General features: G+C 54.1%; 1 protein-coding gene across 6 annotated transcripts in view; it reads left to right on the top strand.

Moving 5' to 3' along the window:
• The window catches only part of NAV1 (neuron navigator 1), a 245,554-nt gene that overhangs the window by 86,498 nt on the left and 135,224 nt on the right, over positions 1-23,832 (top strand). For 5 of the 6 annotated variants that reach the window (XM_030303210.1, XM_030303207.1, XM_030303208.1 and 2 more), the window contains exon 4: positions 10,552-11,346. The exons of the other annotated variant lie outside the window; for it this stretch is intronic. In XM_030303210.1, coding sequence (XP_030159070.1) covers positions 10,552-11,346 — 795 coding nt within the window. The remainder of the gene's footprint in view (positions 1-10,551; positions 11,347-23,832) is intronic. 6 annotated transcript variants of the gene reach the window in all.

The following is a 23,832-nucleotide window of genomic DNA, read 5'->3' on the forward strand; positions in this document are numbered from 1 at the left end:
CAGTGATTATTCTATTAAAATTCAATGAAATATGAATCCATAGCATTCCTCTGTTAAGTTTAATTTCTCGTTTAAAAGCCTAACAAAAATTCTGATAAACCACAGAGGTGCCAACTGAGAGCGTGTACAGCCATGAAACGGGAGTGGCTTTCCCTCCAAGGTGGTGACAATGTTCCCCAGCTGGTTCGGGGTCAGGTGGGCAAAGGTTTCTTCCTACTCCTACAGTTGTTGTGGTTTTTTAAAAACTTTTTGGCATCAAGAACCTCTTTCAGAACCTGGTTAGCATTATGATATGTCTGCCCAGGCAAAGGGACATAGTCACAACACAAAACTCATATTTGATGATTGGTTTTATGCACCTTCTGAATCTGGTTTGTGAACACAGATTAAGACGCTCTGATCTTCAGGGGTGATATCATCATGGCGTTGGCCAGACAACCTCGGTTTGGACCTTACGTGTTTCTCTCACCAGGTTTTTGGGTTTCCTTGGCCTATAGTGAGGTAATAGGATTTATTACAAATGGGTCAGTTCTGCTCTAAAGCAGAACATTGAGTAAATTATCTTTGAGGTTCCACTCAGCGTTGTGATTCAATGACCTTAAAACAATCTACTGTGCATGGGCGGGTCGGATTTGGTTCTAGGTTTGCCCACATAACAGGATACATGCACTTCGGGTGTCTTCAGACAACACATGGGCACAGCTGCACATATACAGTCTACCCTCCTCTTCGCCTGCCTGGTGTTCCCCCTCACAGGCCTGCGGTTGCCATGACAACGGATCTGGGCTGGTCCTGGTCTAAGGGCAATGTACCTGGGTGTTGCAGAGCTCATCTGGAGCCCAGTGTGCAATGAACACCCCAATGGATGTGTCTGGGACAATTGCCATGGCGACATACAAAGCCAAACACATGTGGGAAACATCTAAGACTTCTTATCCCGGTCTCTTTATTAGCCCGAGGAGCACAGGGATCTAATTTTAAATGAATGCAATTTCAGGGGCGCCCGGGTGGCTCAGTCAGTTAAGTCTCCGACTTCGACTCAGGTCATGATCTCACAGTTCATGAGTTCGAGCCCCGCATCGGGCTCTGTGCTGAGAGCTCGGATTCTGTGTCTCCCTCTCTCTCTGCCCCTCCCCTGCTCGCACTCTGTCTCTGTCTCTCTCTCAAAAATAAACATTTAAAAAAATTTAGATGAGTGCCATTTCAGAGTACTCTAGCTTAGGTGCTTTCCCTCGGCCTTCCCCTGCTCTAAGGCCATGAGCAGAGGGAGTAGAGATTTTCCACCTAATTTCTTACATGACCAATGAGAACACATTTCATTACATGGGGAATGTAAGCTTTCTCTTAAGACTACCCAGCAAGTCAAGAAGAGAATCGGGACCCCGAAGACTTGAGAATAGGGAGGTTCCACAGGGATCCTGGACTTTTTGGTATTGCCAAGTCCACTGGAAGTGACCAGGACTTCAGGACAAAGGTCATGAGGTGAACTATCAAGGGACAGGTGGCGCTGTAGATCACCACGGGAGTAATCCTTTGTCCTTGTCCCCACTCCCAGGATTCTGTGGGCCAGTTTTAATGTGGCTGCACTCCTAGACCCCCATGTAGACCTCAGGTACAGTGGGCTTCCAGGTTACAGGGAGCAGGGGTGGGATTAGGCCTGGACCAGACAGCAGGCAGGAGAGCATGAAAGGGCAAGGTTACCAGGCAGTGGACCCAGAGTGGCGAAGGCCTTGAGTGCTGTGTGAGGTCCTCATTGGCCTCTAGACCACCAGGTTTCAGCCTTGGAGAGCCCTGTCCTGCAACCGGGCACACTGGGCTTCACGCTCGGGTCCTGTTTCCTTGTATGATAAGAGGTGACTTCCCAGGGCCTACTGTCTGCCCCTCCCGTTTCACAGAACAGGTAGGCTCATGCCTGCTGCATCCCCATCCTGTTGGCATAGAGGCTTATGGGAGATGCATCCAGGCTGCTGTGAATGCTGAGGAACTCTACAGTTTAGAATCTCAGCCTTTCTACCCTCCTAGAAGCTCTCTCTCCCTGAGACAGGCCAGAGGGTAGACTAAGGCCTGTGGCTCCACTCCCAGCCTTTAGTTTGCTGAGCCTCACTTTCTCCAACAGGCAGGCAAATAGCACATCTCTGCCGAGCTTACACTCCTGACCTTGTGGCCCAGAAGAAAAATTTCCAGCCCTTGGGCTCAGAGAGCTTCCTGGGGACCAGAGAGGGCCTTGCAGAGCTTCCTGGGGATCCAGCCAGGGCCTTGCAGGATCTATAGAAATGGCACAACTACCAATGCCCTGGCAAAGCAAAGGTAGCGCCCAGGCTGGGAGGAGGCAAGTGGATCAATCTGGGAACGCTTCCTGGATGAGGACCTTGGAGGTGTGAGTAAGCTGGCACATCCAGGTTGGACCACTATGCCTACTGGCCCTTTTCTTCTGCAGATGGCAGTGAAGGGTGGAGCTCAAATTCCAGTGGGGACTGTCAACATGTGTCGGGGAGCCTGGGCTCTGAGGACACCTGGTCTACTCTTGCCTCTGTCTCCCAGAGGTGTAGCAAAACTCTCCCCACGCCTCCGAGTAGAGCAGAGGTAGAGATGTCGGGAAGGAGAGGGCCTCGGTTGTGCTATGTCCCAAGGTCATTCCCCTGAAGAATTGGAGCTTCCCTTGAAGGGGCAAAGAGAGGGTCTGCTGGCCTCCCTGTGGCCCAAGGGCTGCAGAGAAGGAAGAAAAGACGCTGCCAGGCCATCATCCCAGGGCCTGGTTCCCATTCCAGCACACCAGCTGCAGTGTCTCTCGCCACGGGGTATTGAGAGGTCACCGCTGTTTACAATCCCCCACACATCTGTTCTGAGTCACGCATTCATTCACTTAATCAGTCGTCATTTTCCAGCTATTTCTGAGAGCCCACTATGTGCAAAGAGCTGTGATGGGTTTTGAGAAAAAATTCATCGTCGGTAGACCAACCAAAGATGGACCCTTGGGAAACACAAATGAGCGAAGAAAAAACGTTTGAAGAAAAAGCGCTGGAGGTTAGGAAGTTACTAAAGTGGCTGCGGCGAACTGTGTGGAGAGGGTCGGAGAAGGCGTCCTAGAGGTTCCATCTGGCCTCGGGAAGGGCCAGGGAGAACAGAAGACTCCAATCCTTTTTCTAAAACCGGCTGCTTCTAAAGTCTTCCCTTGTGATTGATGGCAAGTCCAGTCTTAGGATTGTCCGGGCCAAAATCCTTAGGATAAGTTCAATTCCTACCAGTCCCACACACCCACTCCCGGTCTATCAGCAAATTCTAATGGCTTCAAAATATAACCAGAGTCACCACCCACTTCCAAGCCACTGTCCTCTCTTACCTCAGTTGTTGTGACTGCTTTTGCCCATGGGCCCAGCACAGCAGCCAAAGTGACCCTTTTGACGGGGGAAGCCAGGTCATGTCACCCCTCTGTTCCAAACCTGCCAGTGACTCTCCATCCTACTCAGAGTAAAATGCCACGTCCTTGTAATGACCTAGAAGGCCCTCCACGCACTGCCTCCAGTTACATCTTGGACTTCACTGCCCGTCACGGTCCCCTCCTTCCTTTCCAGCCACGCTGGTCTCCTTGCAGTCGTTCTGATGGGCCAGGCTCATTCTCCCACAGGGCATTTGCTTGGGCTGTTCCCTCTGCCTGAACATTCCTCCCCCAGATAGCCATATAAATTGCTCCTTCCCTTCCTTCAGAGTTTTACTCAAATGTCACCTTCTTACTGAAGTCTTTGGCCATCATATCGAAAATTCAACCCCTGCTCCTGGATATTTCATATTCCCCTTCCTGCTTTGTTTTATTCCTGAGAACTTTGCAGTAGCTAACATTGCTGTCTGATTTACTGCCCGTGTCTCCCTTAGAATGGGAGTTCCACGAGGGCAGGCATTTGGGTCTGTCCTCCACCACTCCTCATGGCTGGCATATGGAAGGCACTGAACAGGAGGTGAGCAATGGGGAGCTGGTTCTCTGGACGCAGACAAGACTGTGCCGAGCATCAGCTAGGCCAGCAGCCTCCAGCCTGGCCTTGTGCACATTTTGAGCGTCCCGGAGGTCCCTACTGATGGGTGAAATGATGTAGGGGGGTGACACGGCAGAGAAAAGGGCAGAAGGAGGTGAGGAGCAATGCTGGAGGACTTTCCACAGAGACATCGGTATTGGAATCTGCTAGGGAGGTGATGAAAACAACCTCATCCCAGGGATCTGAGCAGGGCAGACTTAAAGACGGTGCTTGTCACTCGGTTGGCCTGGCCCCAGGTGGGTGGGCTAGGCTTGCAAAGCCATGTGACTAGGCGCCTAGCCTTTGCTCTCCAGATCATGACTGTGAGCTCATATCAAGAAAACTCTTCCCTCCTCCCTGCTCTGACTGGGCCCTTGGGGGAGCCACGTGTGGGCTCACCTGCCCACTATCCGCTCCCTCAGATCCCCTCTTCTCCCAAGGTCACCTTTCAAGGTCAGCATGGTAGAGGCATCCTAAGCTCTTCTTTCTACCTTCTTCTCTCCTCTCTCCCCAGTCCAATGGGTAGGAGACCCCCCACAGACAACCTGGATTGCATCTGTTTCCCGGCACATGGTGTGAGAATGTAAAATCACACAGCAAGCCTTTCCTTGGCTGTCTGCCTATATCTTCATTCCCCAGATTGCTTCAAGTTCTTGGTCAACACATGTGGTCAAATCACTCATCCCACCCCGTCACAGAAACTGCTATTACCTTTGGAGATAGAGGAGTGGAATGGCGAGTGCTTCTGGGGAGCTGGGACCTGGGGACTTTCATGATTCTAAACCAGCCTCTTTTCCCACCTCCTCTTTGGAGACTGGGCAGGATCCAGTTGACCTCCACAGGGCACTGACATCACCAATACCCACTTCCTGCCCAGCCAGGCCTCTCCCTCATCACATAGGATCTCTCTCATCGGACCATCGCCAGCCTATCTGTTCTGCAGCTGGGGAAAGAGGAAATGGCAGAGTGGGAGGGGCTCGGGGCGGGTTTGGGGATGGTGTGACAGGGCAGGTCCCTCTCTTTTTAGGAATCACTCTAGGAAACATTCTGCACATATTGGCTTTATCGACTGATGCTGGAATGGCTGTTGCCACGGCAGCAGAGGCTCCCACTGCAGTAGAGGATGGTGGGAAACTCAAGGGATGTGAAAGGAATCAAAAAAGAACCAGATAGAGGGAAAGGTCGCATTAGGGAGCATCTGAAAGTTCCAAGATGCCAAGGTGACATTTTTTTTTTAATTTTTAAGGAATATTTTATTTATTTTTGAGAGTGAGAAAGAGCGTGAGTGGGGGGAGGGGCAGAGAGAGAGAGAGAGAGAGAGAGAGACAGAATCTGAAGCAAGATTCAGGCTCTGAGCTGTCAGCACAGAGCCTGATGCGGGGCTCGAACCCATGAACCGTGAGATCACGACCTGAGCCGAAGTCTGTTGCTTAATCCCAAGATGGCTATTTAAAGAGGCTACCACATGGCCATGGCCCTGCCCTTTAGAGAGTGGCGGCGGGAAGATGAGCAGTACCAGGCGGATGAGAGAGGACTAGCACTCAAGGGGATTAGCACTGAATTAACTCATGAGATGAGCATGGAAGGTGTTTTCTATCTCATAAGCTGACAGGTGGCCTCTCATGCAGGAGTGAGTTAGAGGGGAGGGCGGAGGGGGGCAAGCGCCTCACTTCTGGACAATCTTCTTGAAGGAGGCAGAGTTTCAGGAGCTGCTTATTGAAGGAAAAGAAAGGACTTGGGGTTTGGGGCACAGGATATCCCTCGAGAGGAGGCACAGAGGAATAAAGAGGAGGATCAGACCAGGCTGGAATACAGGAACCAGTGAGGGTGGAAGATGACTGGAAGAAAGGAGGATCAGGGGCAGTGGGCCTCTGGGGACGAGGACGTGCAGGTGACGGAGCAACAAGTGGGAAAGCGCTTCATGGCAATCCTGAAGATTAATTTTCCAGGAGCAAAGCTACAAACCTACCAGAGACAGAGGCCAAATGAACCTCGGGGAGAACGTGTCAAGTTTGCCTGCAGCAGGAAGCAATGGGTGGAACGGACCACAGCCAAAATAATGTTTCTTCGGTCCGATGGCAACCAGTCACTCTCTCCTTGTCCGCTAAAGAGATGATTCTACGTGCAGGGAAAGAACCTAGAGACAACAAGCAAGGGCTACTGTAACCTGGTCAATCAGAGAACAAGTGTCCCCAGATTCTTGAATTGCTATTTTTAGGAAAGGTGAGGTTCCCCTGTGAATTAGGTGTGTGTCCTGCAAATTAGGGAATTGACCTCGGAGTGAGGATGAGGACTTTATTTTTTTTTTTTTAATTTTTTTTTTCAACGTTTATTTATTTTTGGGACAGAGAGAGACAGAGCATGAACGGGGGAGGGGCAGAGAGAGAGGGAGACACAGAATCGGAAACAGGCTCCAGGCTCTGAGCCATCAGCCCAGAACCTGACGCGGGGCTCGAACTCACGGACCGCGAGATCGTGACCTGGCTGAAGTCGGACGCTTAACCGACTGCGCCACCCAGGCGCCCCGAGGATGAGGACTTTAAAAGCGATGGATTGTTTGCTATTTCATTCAAGGTGGCCCAAGGGAGGGGGAAGAAAGGGCGTGGTTATCCAGAGACTTGGCACCATCAATCGGGCTCAGTCCGTTCCTTGAGCTGGGATCTTGTGTTTGGGCATAAGCACGAGTACCTCACGTGTGCCCAGAGAGAAAATTTCAAGACTGGCTTCCTCCTTTGGGCACTCTCTGTGCCCAGGGCAAGTTCTGACATGATACCGCCTAAGTCCCTTGAACCAGATCTTTATTGCTTGTCATTTCCTATCTGAAATCACAAGCCTTGGTTCCACCCCCGAGTTTCCTAAGCGCTAGACACAGACTCCGAGGCCGGTCTGCATGTGCCCTCTGGACCTTCTGGTAAATTTTTGCACCCAGCCCCTTTCCTCAGCTCCTTTGAGGTCTCAGGGCGTGAGCCTGGACAACCTCCTGCTTCCTGCTCTCTTGATCTGAACCCTTTCCTTACTTATACTGCTTAGTATTCTAGAAAGCCTTCACCACCTCCTCCACCTGTCCTGCCTGCCAGCAGTCTCTTATTGTTACACTCACAGGTATCCAGCACCTACTAAGGAAGTACCAGACTTTGGGATTACAGCAGTGAATGAGACAGCCAGGGTTCCTGCTCTCCAGGGTTCAGTCTCCCTCTTGTCATCCCTGTAATTAATATACATGGACCTGTGTCTGCCTATCTGTGATGAATGTGTTGGTGTATGTGACATTGCTTTTTCACAGGGTCAGGATGATTGTTTTCCCAAATCTGTATTGTCTATTTTGTATTCCCTGTTAGATACCGAGTTCTTTCAGGTCAGAATCTCCATCTTTCTCTGTATCAATCAAGGCCCAGCCAAGGGCCCATGTTTCTTACCAAACACCCCTCTGCTTGAGAACTCTGTGTTCTTGGTACTGTGGTAAGCACATCCTCTTGGTTATGATCCCTGTCCTTGCAGAGTTTGTGGCATCTCAGTCCAGCCCTCGGATTATGGAAGGCAGAGTTCTGGGGACACTATCAGGACCCAAGGGTCATACAGGGTACAGGCCCCGTGTATAGCGCTTGGCCCTCCAAATCCATTTTACTGACCCAGATGCTCCATGCAAGGTGGTGAGAGACACAGTGCTGCATGCAGAAAGCTCCAGTGCTGGTGGGGGAGGCAGACATGTACACAAATACCTCTCACACCAGGCGGGCTGTGATGATTAGTGCTAGGAGAGGGGGTGAACCATGAGACTCAGGCACAGGGTTCTTTAGAGTCTAAGGAGACAGGCAGGAAGCTAGAGAGAGGGAGGCTGGGGACGGGGTGGGCAGATAATCTGACAGCTGGCACGTTTTGGCAAAGAGTTCTTGGGATGCCTGGCTGGGTCATTTGGAAGAGTATGCAAGTCTTGATCTCAGAGTCGTGAGTTCAAGCCCCATGTTGGGTGTAGAGCTTACTAAAAAAAATAAACTTAAAAAAAAAAAAAAAAGAGTTCTTAGGGCTTTGCAGTCCCTAGTGTGTGGCTCCATCTGGGGCCTACCCCTCCTGGAACAAACTTTGTTTCTAGAGACACCCCCTCTGCTTTCTCCTGTCCCTCACTTTCTTTTTTTATTTTATTTTACTTTATCTTATTTTATTTTATTTTATTTTTTTATTATTTTAACTTTACATCCAAATTAGTTAGCATATAGGGCAACCCTGATTTCAGGAGTAGATTCCTTAGGGCCTCTCCCCCATTTAGCCCATCCCCCCTCCCACACCCCCTCCAGCGACCCTCAGTTTGTTCTCCATATTTATGAGTCTCTTCTGTTTTGTCCCCCTCCCTGTTTTTATATGATTTTTGTTTCCCTTCCCTTATGTTCATCTGTTTTGTCTCTTAAAGCCCTCACATGAGTGAAGTCATATGATTTTTGTCTTTCTCTGACTGACTAATTTCACTTAGTATAATAGCCTCCAGTTCCATCCATGTAGTTGCAACTGGCAAGATTTCATTCTTTTTGATTGCCGTGTACTACTCCACTGCATATCTATACCACATCTTCTTTATCCGTTCATCCATCGATGGACATTTGGGCTCTTTCCATACTTTGGCTATTGTAGATAGTGCTGCTATAAACATGGGGGTGCATGTGTCCCTTGGAAACAGCACTCCTGTATCCCGTGGATAAATGCCTAGTAGTGCAATTGCTGGCTCTAGGGTAGTTCTATTTTTAGTTGTTTTTTTTCAACGTTTATTTATTTTTGGGACAGAGAGAGACAGAGCATGAACGGGGGAGGGGCAGAGAGAGAGGGAGACACAGAATCCGAAGCAGGCTCCAGGCTCTGAGCCATCAGCCCAGAGCCCGACGCCGGGCTCGAACTCATGAACCGCGAGATCGAGACCGGAGCCGAAGTCGGACGCTCAACCGACTGAGCCACCCAGGCGCCCCTCTATTTTTAGTTTTTTGAGGAATCTCCCTACTGTTTTCCAGAGTGGCTGCACCAGCTTGCGTTCCCACTGTCCCTCACTTTCTTGCCTCAGAACCATTTGCTCAGGCAGCTTGGTGCTGACTTGGGAAGCCATGGGAAAATGGGTGGTGTCGCCCTCTACTGAGGGACAGCTCTGGGCAAACTGCTGCCTGCTCCAACCCTCTTGGTCTCTGTCTCTTCGACCCAATCTTTCCTCCCAGAGCCCAGGTGGGAGGGGGTTAAAGGGGCTAGGAAAATGTCGTCTTTTTAAATTGCTCTGCAGTCCCACTTTAGATCAGCCTGGCAGGGGACCCGTCCTAAGCCTCCAACTGATTTGCTAGGTTTGACAAAGCGCTTTACGGTTCCAAAGTCCTTTTGCCCATTAAGCTGGTGTTATAATCACTGTAAGAGAAGAGAGCAAGCCAAAGGGGCACAATGACTTTGACAAGGTCATGCAGTCAATAGAATGGGAACCTAATGTCCTGATCCCAAGAGTTGGTCGCTTCCTCCATGCCCCTCCCCAGTGAGTTCTGAGCCTGTCTTTCCCAGGCCACATCAGTCCCATCCCCTTTGCCCTACCTCAGGAAGTATCCCCTACCTCAGGAGGGCGGCCATGAACCTCCGAGACTGAAGTAAGATGGTACCGGGAGTTTCCAGGAGGGAAACCGCAACGTTTTGGAGTGAGGGTGGGGGGAACCAGCAACCTGGATACTACTGCTCCCCTATCCCTCTCCCAACATCTCTCCCGGACCCCACGAACCCACCTTTCCTCCTGCATCATGAGCTGCCCGGTCTCAGTCCCTTTTCCCTGCGCCCCACATCTCCTCAAGAGATCCTTTCCACGGCCCCCCACACTCTGGGCGCGGCAGGAGATTACCGTGCCCTGCGAGAACCTGTCCCACCTCCGCGTGGAAAGCCAGGAGAAAAACTGGTGGGATCCTTTATCTACCCCCGACCCCCTACTCATCCGCCCCTGGATCTCCGCAGCAAATACCACCCCCTCCCGAGCCAGAAATAGACACACGCTCGCTCTCCCCCACCTCCCTCCCTTGCGCACACTCCTCCCCTCCGCCTGTTTGCTCCTCCGCCTTCCCCTCCCCTTCTTCCTGCGCTCGGAGCTGCAGCCTGCAGCCTCTACTCAAGCTGGCGGGCGGAGTGCCGCGAGGGCGCTGCCCGGCAGTGCTCTGCCTGCAGGACTGACAGGCGGGCAGGCGGAGGGCCGGGATCCGGGCCTCGAAGCACCTCTGAGCGCCCGTGGAGCTGCCGTGCTTCCTTTCTTCCTTTGATTGATTTGTAAATTTTAATTTGTATTTTCCCCGCCCCGCCCCTTTCCCTCCGACCCCGCCCCATCGCTCCACGGTTTCCTCGCTCTTTCCTTTTCCCCGCTTCCTTCCCTGCGTTTCTTTCCCCTGCGCCCTCGCTCGCCTTTCTCCCTCCTCCCTCGTTTCCTCCCCCTTCCTCTCCCCATCTTCCTCGGTTTCTTCCGTCCTTTCTCTCCCCCTCCCCTCCCCCGCCTCCTTTTCCCTGCGCTCCCGCCCCCCCCCCTCCGCCCCCGCCCCCGCCGTGCCTGCAGACGCGCGGATCGTCCATGCGCTCCTCGCGGGCAGAATGCTGGGCAGCAGCGTCAAGAGCGTGCAGCCCGAGGTGGAGCTGAGCGGCGGCGGCGGCGGGGACGAGGGCGCGGACGAGCCTCGGGGCGCCGGTAGGAAGGCTGCAGCGGCGGACGGCAGAGGCATGCTGCCCAAGCGCGCCAAGGCGCCCGGCGGCGGTGGCGGCATGGCCAAGGCCAGTGCGGCCGAGCTGAAGGTCTTCAAGTCCGGCAGCGTGGACAGCCGAGTCCCCGGCGGGCCGCCCGCCTCCAACCTGCGCAAGCAGAAGTCGCTCACCAACCTCTCGTTCCTCACCGACTCGGAGAAAAAGCTGCAGCTCTATGAGCCCGAGTGGAGCGACGATATGGCCAAGGCGCCCAAGGGCTTGGGCAAGGCGGGGTCCAAAGGCCGCGAGGCTCCGCTTATGTCCAAGACGCTGTCCAAGTCGGAGCACTCGCTCTTCCAGGCAAAGGGCAGCCCGGCGGGCGGCGCCAAGACCCCCCTGGCTCCCCTCGCGCCCAGCCTGGGAAAGCCGAGCCGGATCCCGCGCGGCCCCTACGCCGAGGTCAAGCCGCTCAGCAAGGCTCCTGAGGCAGCCGTGAGCGACGACGGCAAGTCGGACGACGAGCTGCTCTCCAGCAAGGCCAAGGCGCAAAAGGGCTCCGGGCCGGTGCCCTCCGCCAAGGGCCAGGAGGAACGCGCCTTCCTCAAGGTGGACCCCGAGCTTGTGGTGACCGTGCTGGGAGACCTGGAGCAGCTGCTCTTCAGCCAGATGCTGGGTAAGTCTTGCCTCCCCGCCCCACCCCTGGCTTTCTCCTGGTCAGCTGCAAGGGAAGGTGGGGGAGAGCGGAGCCCCTTCTCTTTCTCCTCCTCCCGAGAGGGCTCTCCAGATTTCGGCCAGGTTGTAAGGGGGCATTGGGCCCAGATGTGCAGGGCTGGCCTACCTCCAGATGAGCGTGGCTAAAGTGCATCTTCTTAAAGATGTCACCAGGCAGGAGCCCAGGCTCAGCTCTGGCCTGCTTGAGGTGAGACTGGACAATGGTGTGGCGCTCACACGTTCTCAGAAATAGAGCCTATTAGCTTCCTCTATTTTTAAAGCCCAGAATCCTAATATGGCATAATCTGGGGCTGATGGAGACCTCGGTTGTGTTGTGCTCTGTGCTTGGCGAGAGAGCATCCAGCATTGCTAGGGGAGAGTCCAGAGAGAGCCCGGATCTAGAGGACAGATGTGGGGAAAGCAGATGTGAGGGCTGTTTGGCCCCAGAGCCGAACTGAGGCTCCACTTCCTCTGTGGATCCCCGATGGGAGCGCGAGTCGGATTTCCCGGGTGTGGGGGTTCTGGCAAGGAGACACGTCTGGGGCCAGGGGGCGGGCGGGCGGCCAGCTGCGCGCATCTGGATGTGCGTCCTGTACCTCGGCCCAGGCTTGGGCCCAAAACCCTACCCCCAGGTTTTTTTGTTTTTGGCTTTTATTTTTTATTTTTTATTTATTTTTTTTTTTGGAGAGTGTGGAAAGGTCTGGGCTTTCGCGCGGAGACTCCTGGTTGACTGGGAAGCCTTTGCCCTTTGGCTAATAGAAGCCGAGCGGGCGGGAAGGAAGGAACAAAGCTTGCCCGGGCGGAGGAAGCGCAGAGAGCTGCTCCATTGTTCTCCGAGCTTGAAGAGTCTATGCAAAAAACCCGGAGCGGGCCCCGGAACTGCGCTTGCTTTCCCCGGAGAGCCCTCTCCCTGAGAGAGATAGATCCGGGATGTGCAGGACTCAGGGCTGCCGCACCTCGGGGGCAGGCACGGGTCGTGCCGGGACCATGGGAGGGCGGCGGCAAGGCCTGGAGCCCGAACGGGCCGCCTTGGCTCCGCGGACTTGTTGCGGTGGCTGGGATGTGGGTCCTCCGGCGCCGAGGGACCCGAGCTTCCCGGGTACCAGGCAGGCTGCCCGCCCCGCTGGGGGCTGGGAAGGGGCGTGTCCGTGCGCGTGTGAAGGGGCGGGGCCGACGCGGGCTGCGGTCCGGGGACCGGCTGGACGCGGTGGGGCGGGTGGGGGTGGATGGAGGGTGGGGGTGTTCGACTGGCAGCTCTGGAGAAGACTGGTTGGATCTGCTCTTGTCATCCCAGGATCCCCAGACCCCGGAGTGGCCAGCATGAGGAACCGCTGACCTGGGGCAAGAGGCCTTTGGAGCTTTGGATTGGGGGCCTCTCATAGCAGGCCGCGTGTGGGCTTTGCAGGGACAGTCAGGAGACAGGACAAGGGCAAAGAGGGGAAGAGCAGCCTTTTCCCTCGGAGAGCCCCTCCAGAAGGCCTCTGCGGGGACAAGTGGGGATTGGGGGGGTTGCGGGGGGACAGAAGCTGACAGGGCAGCCTCTCCCTGCAAAGGGAGTGTGCCACCCCTGTGCTGAGTGCCCTCCTCAAGGAGCTTACAGTCTAATGGGGTGAGACAGATAATGAAGAAATAAAATAATTCCAGACACAGAGAGGACTATGGAGAAAATGAAAGGGGACCCTGTGTTAGAGGAGAACTGGAAAGGAGAGGTCTTTAAGCTTAAGGAGGTGATAATTGAATTGTGACTGAGGCCAGAGGAGGCACCAGGCAGGCAGACTGCGGGAGGAACATTCCCCGGGCACTAAGAGCACTAAGAAGCGGGTGTGGATGGGGTGTGGATGGTTCTCAGGAGAGGAATCGAGTATCTGACTGTCTCCTGGGGAGAGGAAGGGAGTGTCAGGGACTCAGAAAAGTAGAGGGCACAGCTCTCCTTTCAAGGTCAGGGCTTCACCTGTTTGGAATGACTTAGCCAATCTAGGCTGTCCCCAGGCCTGCAAGACCCAGCACCGTCCCAGGACCTGGCTGCCTGGTTGAAGCTCTCTTAGTTGCTCTTCAAGAGGCAGTAACCTCAGAAACCCTGACAGATAGTTCTAGAGCTGACTGGGGATGGGGATGGAGGGCAGGAGTGGGGCGGGAGCTGAGCTGGGGGCCCTTACTCCTGTTCAGCAGTTGTCATTCCCAAAGCACACTGGTGCTGCAGCCTTTCAGCAACCTTGGAGATAAGGAGAGAACACCTCCCTCCCCATCACTTCCCAGTTGGGGAAATGCAGAGTAAAAAGCCTCTAGGGCCTTAGGGCCACCTCTAAGTTAGTGATGGAAGGCAGGTTCTCCTTGTGTTCCTAAGCACTGGCTTCATTTGGGAGGCCCGATTAAGAAAGGGGAGTCAGCAGGTCAAGAGGGGCCTGACCAAAGCAAGTGTCTCTGGACATAGGCCACCAACCTGCCCTGATGACCCCATAGAGGGGCTGAGAGGCTAAGATCTCTGGTAGGCGGAGAGAGGTGGAAAGTCTGGCAATCATGCTGGACTGTTTAGGGCTTCGAGAACCAAGGTGGGGGTGGGGCATGCAGGTAGGTCCTAGAGGGACAGTGCATGGGCTCACAGGGTGGTGGGGAGGGGAGGGAGTGGGAGCTGCTGTCTTTAGGTAAAACTTCTCTTCTGTGTGAAGGTGGGAGTTGGGGTGGAGGGTAGACGGACGTGTTTGGGGGCCAGGGGACAATAGAGCTGGATCAGTCTCTCCAAGCCTATGAAGGTGTTCCAGGTTGTCAGGACTGACCTTCACTGGAGAGCAGGGTGGCTCCTGAGGAGAAGAACGGCTGTCTTGATGCCTCAGGATGTTGAGTAAAAACGGAGTATTTGTTCCCTACCTGAGAGGCTGAGGGTCAAAGGTTACATACTCCTTAGCACCATCCCAGACCCAAAAAGCTGCCAAGACCCAATTTCTTGAGGAGGGTGGGGAGGGAAGGAGGAGTGAGGCAGCCCCAAATAAGAGCCTTTCTGGAATAAAAGAGAAGAGCTGAAATTTGATCATTCTCTTCCCAGAAATCAGCTGGAACCCAGATGGTCTAGGCAGGCTCCCTACCCCTTCCTTTGCTTTGGAAGCTGCCAAATAACTAGGGTCCCACTGGGGAACCCTGGAAACTTGGAAGGCTGAGGGGTGAGTGCCCAGGGGAAAATGGGCCAATCCCAGCAATCAGATGCCTTTGGACCCTGGCATGATAATCTACATCAAGCAGTTTGGCTCTGAGAGGAAATGTCACCAGGCCTGGAACTGGGGACAGGGTCAGAGGCTGCAATCTTGAGTTCCCTGTCCAAAAGTTCTAAGCTCTGTGACCTCCCCTGGAACTCAGTTTCCCCATTTGTGAATGAAAGAGACCCCACCCCCATGACTCTTCCCTACTTACAGGGCTGGGGAGGGGGATGCAGATTAAGGTGATCAGAACTTGAAAATGTCCCAGGCCATTTCAATACACAGTACCATCCCAGACCCCACTCTTCCTGCCTTATCAGCCCTGGACCTAAGGATCTCAAAACAAAATCAGTCTGTTGAGCCCCCACACAGTCAGTTTTCCTTTCTTCAACCCTCTAGGCAAAGGGACAAAATAGGACAGCTAAGGAAGCCCAAGGTCAGGGTGTAAAGAAGCAGAGGCCTCTGGAGTTCCTAGCCCCACTTCCTCATGGTGTCTGGACCCTTGTGAGGGGTTGCCATGACAACAGTTAGGCCCTCAGAGGCTGAGGGCAAACAGAAGAGGGGAAGGAAGTCCAAGAAGCCATCCATCTCTAAGCCAGTTGGCTGATGTGGGTTTTGGAGGCGTGGTGAGGGTGGAGTTTAGTCTAGAGAATGTGTCGCAGGCCGAAGCAAGGACTGTGGCAAGGTGTGGCGGTCTGCAGGTGAGCATGTATGTGGAGAAGAAATTGGCATAGAACCTTCCAGTTGTGAGGCCTCCTGCCTTCCTCAAGCTTAGCACTAAGGGGAACATTTCTTTACTCACTGCTCGGAACTTTTCCTTCCCAGTCTAGGCTTTAGTGCTTTTGAGGGGCCCCAGTCGGGTCCTGGTCCTAGCCATTGGGCATTGCCTTGTTCACGCTGCTGTGGCCAAGGCTCTGCTTCTGCGAGTAAAGGATGGATGGATGAGTAGGTCTTGGGGGTAGTTCCTCTGCTCTGGGGAGACAGGCAGATGGAGCACAAGTGCCTGAAGCGTAAACCAACCCAGAGAGATGCCCTCCATCATCACTGGTGGCTCCAGCCCCAGGCCATCGGCCCCTTCTAGACGCGGACTGAATGGGTAACAGGACCAAGTCACCTAGAATCCTGGGGTGTTTCCTGATGCTTCCCGTTTGTTCTGCCCCCCACGCCCCACACACCTCTGACCCCCCCTCCTGTGTCCTGTCCCCAACCCTAGGCTGCCAGCCCCAGATCCTTTCTCCTGCTAACTTCCAGGCTCCCCTTCTCTACAACCGTCCCTCCACACACACATACCCATACCTCACAGCCTCTGACCCCAAGGACTGAAGGGGCAGGTTGCCTTCTGGGGTTCAAGGGAGAACCAGTCCTGCATTGACCAGGCTGAGCAGAGCCCCCAGGGCTCCTAACTGCAGCTCAGCCCCCTGCCACCGCTCCACCTCTGCAGACACTGCCGTGTCTCCTCATACAGCCAGGGAGAGAAAAATCCCCTTCTCTGTGCAGAATCCTCCTCCTCCCCCACCCTTCCCTGGGATTTCACAGAACCACAGAATGGAAATTGTCTAGTTGAGCCACCCACCCAAAGCTGAAGCTAATCCCTCTATAGCATCATAGGCAGGTGGGTGTTGTGTTTACACACTCCTAGTGACACAGGGCTCACTACCTTATTTTCCTGGAAAGTGCTCATTTTTGGAGAGCCTGTTGAGCTAAGCGTCTTCTTTCTGAGAATTTCCACCCGTGGGTCCAAACCTACTGCCTAGATCCTTCCAGGTTAAGCTAGCCTGCCTTTCACAGCTCTCTTATATTTGAGGTCAGACACATAGCCACATTCCACCGCATCTTTTCTCCCGTTGTCACCTCCTTTAATTTTCCGTCCATTTGTCTTTCCCTTTGGAATAAGACTTGCTAGGAAGAGGAGCCGATCCGTCACCCTGATTCCTGGGCCCAGCAGAGTCCTGCTCCCCACCTGGACCCCACCCCCGCCTGCTCATAATATCTGCATCTGGGCACCTGGCTGTGTGTTCTCTGGGTCCAACCTGGCCTTCTCCCGCTGCCTGGAAACCCTGTGCTAGCCAGCCAGCAGTGGGGAAACGGACGCCACATGTTTCTCATTTGTGCTGGCTGACCTCCTCCCACACCCTGTTTGGATTACCCAGATGCGTTTGAAGTCCCTGGAGCCTGCAGCCTTCCCTCTCGTGCACAGGAAGGGCCGGGGGCCAGGCACAGCTCACTGGCCCTCGGTGGGCATGCTCTGTCCATAGAAGCCCCTGGAACACTGGGTCAGCCCTCAAAGTGGACTTCATCTCCGACACCTTCTCTCCCAGTTGCTTTTGGGGACTGACCCTCCTGTAGGGAGACAAAACCAGAGCCCCCTGGGTTCAGTTCTGCCTCGTTCAGTGCACACAGGTCTCTTTTCCTTCTGACCAGCAGGGATCAAGGTGCAGACTGGGAAGGTGCCCCAGGAGCTGCTTCCGTCTCCCAACCGGAGGCTGAGGAAGGATTAGTGTTGTGCCAAGGGTGTGTCCAGCATGTTGGCGGCCGTGGGCTAAGTGCGGGCACAACACGCGTGCCTGGAATAAGTGGGATGGGTCCGGGCTTTTCGTCTTTCCTCAGCACCTATGCCTCTCGCAGGAGAAGGAACAAACTGCAAGGGTGGGAAGCTTCGCGGAGGAGGATGGAGACCTAGTGGGAGCAGGGCCCCCAGACTCCTCAGGCCTGTTGTAGTGCTGCAGTGGGGGTGGGAGAGCACGGAGCACAGCCCATCCACGGGCTACAGGTTCACCCCTGAGAGCTTTGGCTCCAGCAGGTTCCAGGCTCTTGCTGCCAGTGCTGTCGTACATCATGCATTTGACACACAGCTCTCCAAGTCCGCTCCAGCCAAACCTCAGCAAGGCGGCCAGGGCTCTGCAGGGGCTGGGCCTTGGCCTGGGCCATGGGCAAGTCTATTTTGGACGTCTCAATGACACATTTCAGGGCCACTGGAGCGGGCGGGTTCTCCGCAGCCCTCTAATTCCTGGGCCACGGCTCTTGCTGTGGACTTGTCAGGGCGCTCACTCTTTTGCGCTGGGGATGTGGAAACGGAGAGCAAGCCCGGCCCGGCAGACCCGCGGTGTGCTGTCCCATGCTCCCAGTGTTGGTCCCCAGGGTCGTCTTGCAGGCTATCTGGTCAGGGTGTTGCCATTGGGTGTGATCTGGTCTGGGAGGTGGAATAGTGTCATAAGCCGCAGGTGTTAACATGGAGAGCCAGATTGGAAACGAGGACCTTGGGGTGGGTAGGAGGGTAGCACATGTTGAGGAGCAAGACTTAGGTGTGTGTGCGGAGGTCCTGGGTTCAGAGGGGGTGTGGCATATGGCCGGTAACCCTAAGATGAGCTTGGGAGTCAGGGTGTGAACATGGGGTGTGCAGGGGATTGCATATGTCATGTGGAGCACTGACTGTCCTCCAGCAGATATGCACGTGCTCAAGGTACATTTGCGTGCATGCGTTCTGTGCATGCAAGGACTGGGCAGGTTTGAAAGAGTCTGAAATATGACCAGGGTGGAACGATTTCCCTCAAATAGACCCCCAGGCGGAGGCCGCAGGGGTTCGGTCTCCCTGGCTTCTCTCCCAGAAAAGCAGTATGAGTGCTGGTGAGTCCTCAGACTCTCAGGACACAGGCTCCCTTTTGCCCTTGGTGACTAGCTAAACAGGCCGTTCCCTTTGGGGGAAGCTGGCAGCCACCCAGGAGGCCTTGGCTTTTCTCTGCAGGCTTCATAAGCTGCCACGGGGCCTAGGACTCCCACCATCCCACTCTGAGGAGCTGCCTCCTGGGAGCTCTGACACCTGACTCTCCTAGGGGGGCGTGGAAAGTAGGCCCGGAGAATACAATAATCTAATGATAATAACGAACACGTATCAGTCACCTGGTGTAGAAGAGGCATTGTTCTTGTTCCTTATGTGTAACAAGTCATTTAATGTTCACAGTAATCCTGCGATCTATAGGTAATCTGCCCAAAGCTAGTAGAGCAAGTGAGCAGCAGAGCCAGGATTTGAACTTACCCCCTATGCCATGCTGCTTCCAGGAGCCTCAAGACTCCTCCCACGCCCTGGAAGTTGAGTTTCTTTGCACTGAGTTCAGAATCAATGTGTCAAGCAGTCTCTGTGGGCAAAGCACTGTGCCCCTGACATTGAGGCTTTGGGCCCTGCTTGCTAGCTTCTGACAGGCTAGAGCGGAGGTGAGAAGGATCGCGCTCCTTCCTGTACCAGGCGATGGTAGCAGGTGCTGCGACAAAGTTGGGCAAGGCCAAGGAGAGCAGGAGTCGGTATGTGGGGCAAGTGTGCCCATGCGTGCAGTGGGTGAGGAGGGGAAGCTCTGGAGAAGTGATGTGGTTTTGAAAGAAGGTTGAAATCCCAGCCACAGAAGTGGAAGGGACTGGAAAAGGAAAGGGGGAGGTAAGTGATGGGCTTCATCATGGGGCCCTGCCTGCTGGGAGAGAGGTGGAACAGGAAGCGACAGAGAGAATGAGACTGGACAGATAGGTCCGGAGGGGACATGACGGAACCGAGTGGAGCGCACTGGGGCTTGACCGTAGGCTCTGGGCAACATTTAAACAGAGGAGAGCAATCAAGGTTTGCCCCAAAGGATCCCCAACAGAATCCTGTGCTCACTGGTCCTTTGGAGAGGTTACTGTCTGATGAGATCAGTCAGTCCAGGGCCTCTCAAGCTCTGCATCTGTTTGCTTGAGTGAGGATTGCCCTTGCTGCCCCTGCAGAGTCCAGAGGCACGGAGAGAGAGGACGTCTTGATGACCAGAGATTGTTCCTTTGATTAGCAGCAGCTCTGATTAGGCCTGAGGTACAGCTAGCTCTCTGCCTTGTCCGGGGATCGGCACTGCCCCACCCCAGGCCTGGGGAGTGCCCACGGCCAGTACGAACCAGACGGTGCACGACGGAACCAACACACAAACCGATCAGACAGTAGACAGAGGAGAATTTCGTTCGCATACAATTCAGAGACCAGGCATAAAGAGGGTGTGGGCCACATCTCAGCTCCTAGCTCACTTGTCCCGTCCAGGATGCCTTCTGAGGGAGTTGGAAGTTGGGGAGCTATTTAAAGGAATCAGAAACACTTGGCACAAGGGGAGATGCATTCCCGTCATCCAGCTTTCCTTGGATGCAGTAGGAGGACTGGATTGGGACTAGCTGGCTAGGCGCCCTCGGAACAGATGGTCCTTCGGGGACTGAAGGGAACAGCCCTCCACCCTGGGGTAGAAGGACCCACAGGGAATGAGGGTGCCCTGGTGAAGGATTAGGGACTTATCCTCCACTCAATTTTAGTATATGTGCTGCCGAAGCGAGCACTTATCCTCCACTCAAATCTTTATCTTCCTCTCTTCTCCGAGATGCCACCGGACTGTCCCAGTGGCCGTGCCCCGGATGTTGCCATGGGGTTCTGTTGTTACAGGAGCTAGGGTGTTTTGTCATAGAGGACTTGGCTTTTTCCTGGCATCTCTGGGTATCCCCAGGAGGTGTGGTCCTGGAATTCAGGGGTTGCCTTAGCAACAGTAGATACTATCCTACATGGATCCTCCCTGGCCTGGATGGTGATGTGGTGGCCAGGGGTTGCCGCGGTGCTCAGTGCACGGCTTCCCTGTCATGCTGCTCCTTTGCTGCAGCTCCAGAGACGGGGGTCATGGCAGCAGAGAAGGCAGGAGTGCCCACCTGGGGCAGCGAGACCGGCAGGTGCTACAACTGCTGCTCCCACTGTCAACAAGGACAGCAGCAACCATGAGGGGCGGCCTTCCTCAGTGCAGGGACAAGACTCCGTCCCTGTGCTGCCTGACACCCGCCCAGCCGGTGGGGTTTGCTCACAGCAGGCAGTGCGGAGCGGCTGCCCCTGTTCTTGCTGCCACTGTGAAGGCACTCCTGGGCTCCCAGGAGCTCAGGGCAAGGCCTCCTTGCTTGGCGTCTCCACTCAGCTTGTAGCTTTGGGGCTGCCGAGGGCCTGGCTGCAGGGTTTGGGCTCCCCAGAAGGAAGCACTCAGTGCCCGAGACTTTAATTGAGGCCTCTGACTCTGCAGGTGGGTCAAAAACCTTCATCCTGGGGCGCCTGGGTGGCTCAGTCAGTTGAGCGTCGGTCGTGATCTCGCGGTGAGTTCGAGCCCCACATCGGGTTCTGTGCTGACAGCTCAGAGCCTGGAGCCTGCTTCGGATTCTGTGTCTCCCTCTCTCTCTGACCCTCCCCCGCTCATGCTCTGTCTCTGTCACTGTCAAACATGAATAAATGTTAAAAAAAAAAAAATTAAAAAAAAACAAAACAAAACAAAACCCTTCATCCTTAGGACCCGTGGCGGACCGTTGAATACTCACAGACAGTTGTCACTGGAGATGTAGCAAAATAGTGACTAACATTTATTGAGCACTCACTGTTTGCCAGCTGTGCTGAATGCTTTGCTTGCATAAACCCATTTCATCCTCACAATGAGATATTAATCAAGGGTCACGTGCAAAATATTTCACAACTCTCTCAGGCTGAGGAACTGGAGGAATCCTGGGGGCCCTCTGTTACGCCAGATGTTAACTCTGTGGATGCTGAATTGTAGGGGTCCCAGAGGAAGGGCCCACGTGACCAGGGTGGCAGGAGAAGCAGTTGAGGGCCCAAGGAAGCACTTAATTTGCCTACTGGTGTGGGAGTGCTTTGTATTTTTTAGCAGCCAGTATGCCCCTCCTGGTGCATTTCTGTAGACTGGTAACCCTGCTATTGCACAAGACTGAGGTATGTGGAAACATAGAGGAGTCCAAGGGAGGCCACACAGCTTGCTCAAGGTCACATGGCAAGTTCATGGTAAAGCTAAGATTCAAATGAGGCTTGATTCAAGCTCATCCATTTCACCGTAGACTCCACTGCCTCTTGCACAACAAGTAGGATCTTTCTGCTTCCCATGCCTTCCAGACATTCTAGAACCTTTAGGCTGAACCAGCCTTGCAGTGGTCCTGAGACCCCAGGTCTATAAGAACGTATTCTCTTCTGCCTGGGCAAACGTTCCTCAGACGTTTGGCCCAACCTCTGCCTCCCAAGGCTCTTACTGTCTAGTCCGGGAAGCAGACCACAGATGGGCAATTGTGATACAGCGTTATGGCCAGTGCTGTGACAGAGCGGTGCCCAGCTGCAGGAAGGCTCTTGGGGAGAGGGCCTTCCTAGAGGATATGAGGGATCAGCCCGTGATGACTAGAATGATAGGGAAGAATCAGCACCCAAAATATCAGCCTGGGACAAGCTCTTCCTCTAGTCCCTACAACCGTAATCCTGGATCTGTCCCTCTTTTTTTCCTTTAACTTTTTAAATGTTTATTTTTGAGAGAGAGAGAGAGAGAGAGAGAGAGAGAGAGAGAGAGAGAGCAGGGGAGGGGTGGAGACGGAGGGAGACAGAAGATCTGAAGCGGGCTCTGTGCTGACAGCAGAGAACCTGATACGGGGCTCAAACTCACGAACTGCGAGATCATGACCTGAGCTGAAGTCTGACGCTCAACCAGCTGAGCCACTCAGGTGCCCCGTGGGTCTGTCACTCTTAATGGTGGATCTTGAATAAGCCACTTAGTGCCTCAACCTCAGCCTCCTTGGTGGTAACACAGGGGTCAGACTTCCCAGCTCCCATATCTGGGAAGATGCCTTGACATCTGCATGTGTGGGAAAGTGCTGGTGCGTGGCTGGTGTTGCAGATTCAGCCCTATCTGCATTGCAGGGCATGGCTTCTCTTTTCCTTTCTTGTTCCCCCCTGGCCAGTGGCCCCTGATTTCTAGATTTAGAGAGTTAGCTACATGGAAGATCCAAGGACTCACAATAATGATATCTATCATTTATGATGTGTTATGTATCAGGCACTGTTCTAAGCATTTTACATATATTAATTCATTTAGTCACCTAGAACAACCTAGTGAGTTAGGTGCTATTTTTATTCCCATTTTACCGATGAGGAAACGGAGAGGTTAAGTAACTTCCCCAGGGTCACACAGCCAGGAAATCAAGGAGCCTGGGTATGACCTCCAGGCAATGTGGCTTAAGCACCTGCCTCCTAAGCACTGTGCTCTAGGGCTTCTCACTAGCAGAGAGCACTGGCCTTGCAGAGTCCACAGGCATAGCCAACCCTCCTGGGCGGCTGCCGAGATCCTTTATTCCAGAGGGGCCCCGCTCTGATGACCTCTGTAGAAGAATGGTGGCCCAGGGAGCTGGGAGCCAAACACATTCCCTGGACTCTCTTGGGTACTTGCTGCAGGCAGTGGACGGTTTATGGAGCCTGTGGTTGATATGCTGTCTATGCTTTCATCACCGTCTGTGTTCGCTTCTCCAACCCGCACACCTGCCCTGGCAGTCCAGAAGGGCCGGCCGGCATGAAACGTCTTAGAGGACAGGGATGCATCAAGATTCTGCCGTCTGCCCTTGGCCTGGAGCCGTGTGTATCTCTGGGACCTTGACTGCATGGGGTAATAGAAAGTTGTCGTGCATGTGAGGATTCAGATAAACTCTGTTGCCCACCAGCTGGCTGTCCTTAGCCCTCTTTGAGCCTGTTCCTCTTTGAGCCTGTAGAATGGGGCTTATACCCACTACATGGGGGTGATTGTGAAGATCAAATAGAAGAGAGTATGGAGCGCCTGGCGTATCACAGATGATCATTAGAGTTAGCTCTGTTGCTTACAGACACCTGTCCTTCCTCATCCTAATCACCTTGGCCCCGCAGACACCAGGGTCAACCAGGGATTCCAATGGCTTCATTCATAGATTGGCTCTTCAACGTTTATTTATTTTTGGGACAGAGAGAGATGGAGCATGAATGGGGGAGGGGCAGAGAGAGAGGGAGACACAGAATCGGAAACAGGCTCCAGGCTCTGAGCCATCAGCCCAGAGCCCGACGCGGGGCTGGAACTCACGGACCGCGAGATTGTGACCTGAGCTGAAGTCGGACGCTTAACCGACTGCGCCACCCAGGCGCCCCCATAGATTGGCTCTTTACTGACCCTATTTCAATCCAGCTCCGATATGTTTGTGGAAGACCCCCTGGAGGCAGGTTGAGCCAAAGGAGGAGTTTGTTATAGAACACAGACACAGAGCTGTCTTGCAGGGATCAGCCAAGTTTCCAGGGTGAAGGAAACTCACTTTATTTGAGCACCCTCACCTGCTCAGTGTTCTTGCTCTGTGCTCTGTTCCGCTCCACACATCTGATCCAGCTTTTGTACCCCAGACCAGCATTTCTGCCCCCACCTCGCGTGGCAGAACACGGATGCCCACAACTC

The sequence above is a fragment of the Lynx canadensis genome, chromosome F1 (assembly GCF_007474595.2).
Source record: "Lynx canadensis isolate LIC74 chromosome F1, mLynCan4.pri.v2, whole genome shotgun sequence".
NCBI lineage: Eukaryota > Metazoa > Chordata > Mammalia > Carnivora > Felidae > Lynx > Lynx canadensis.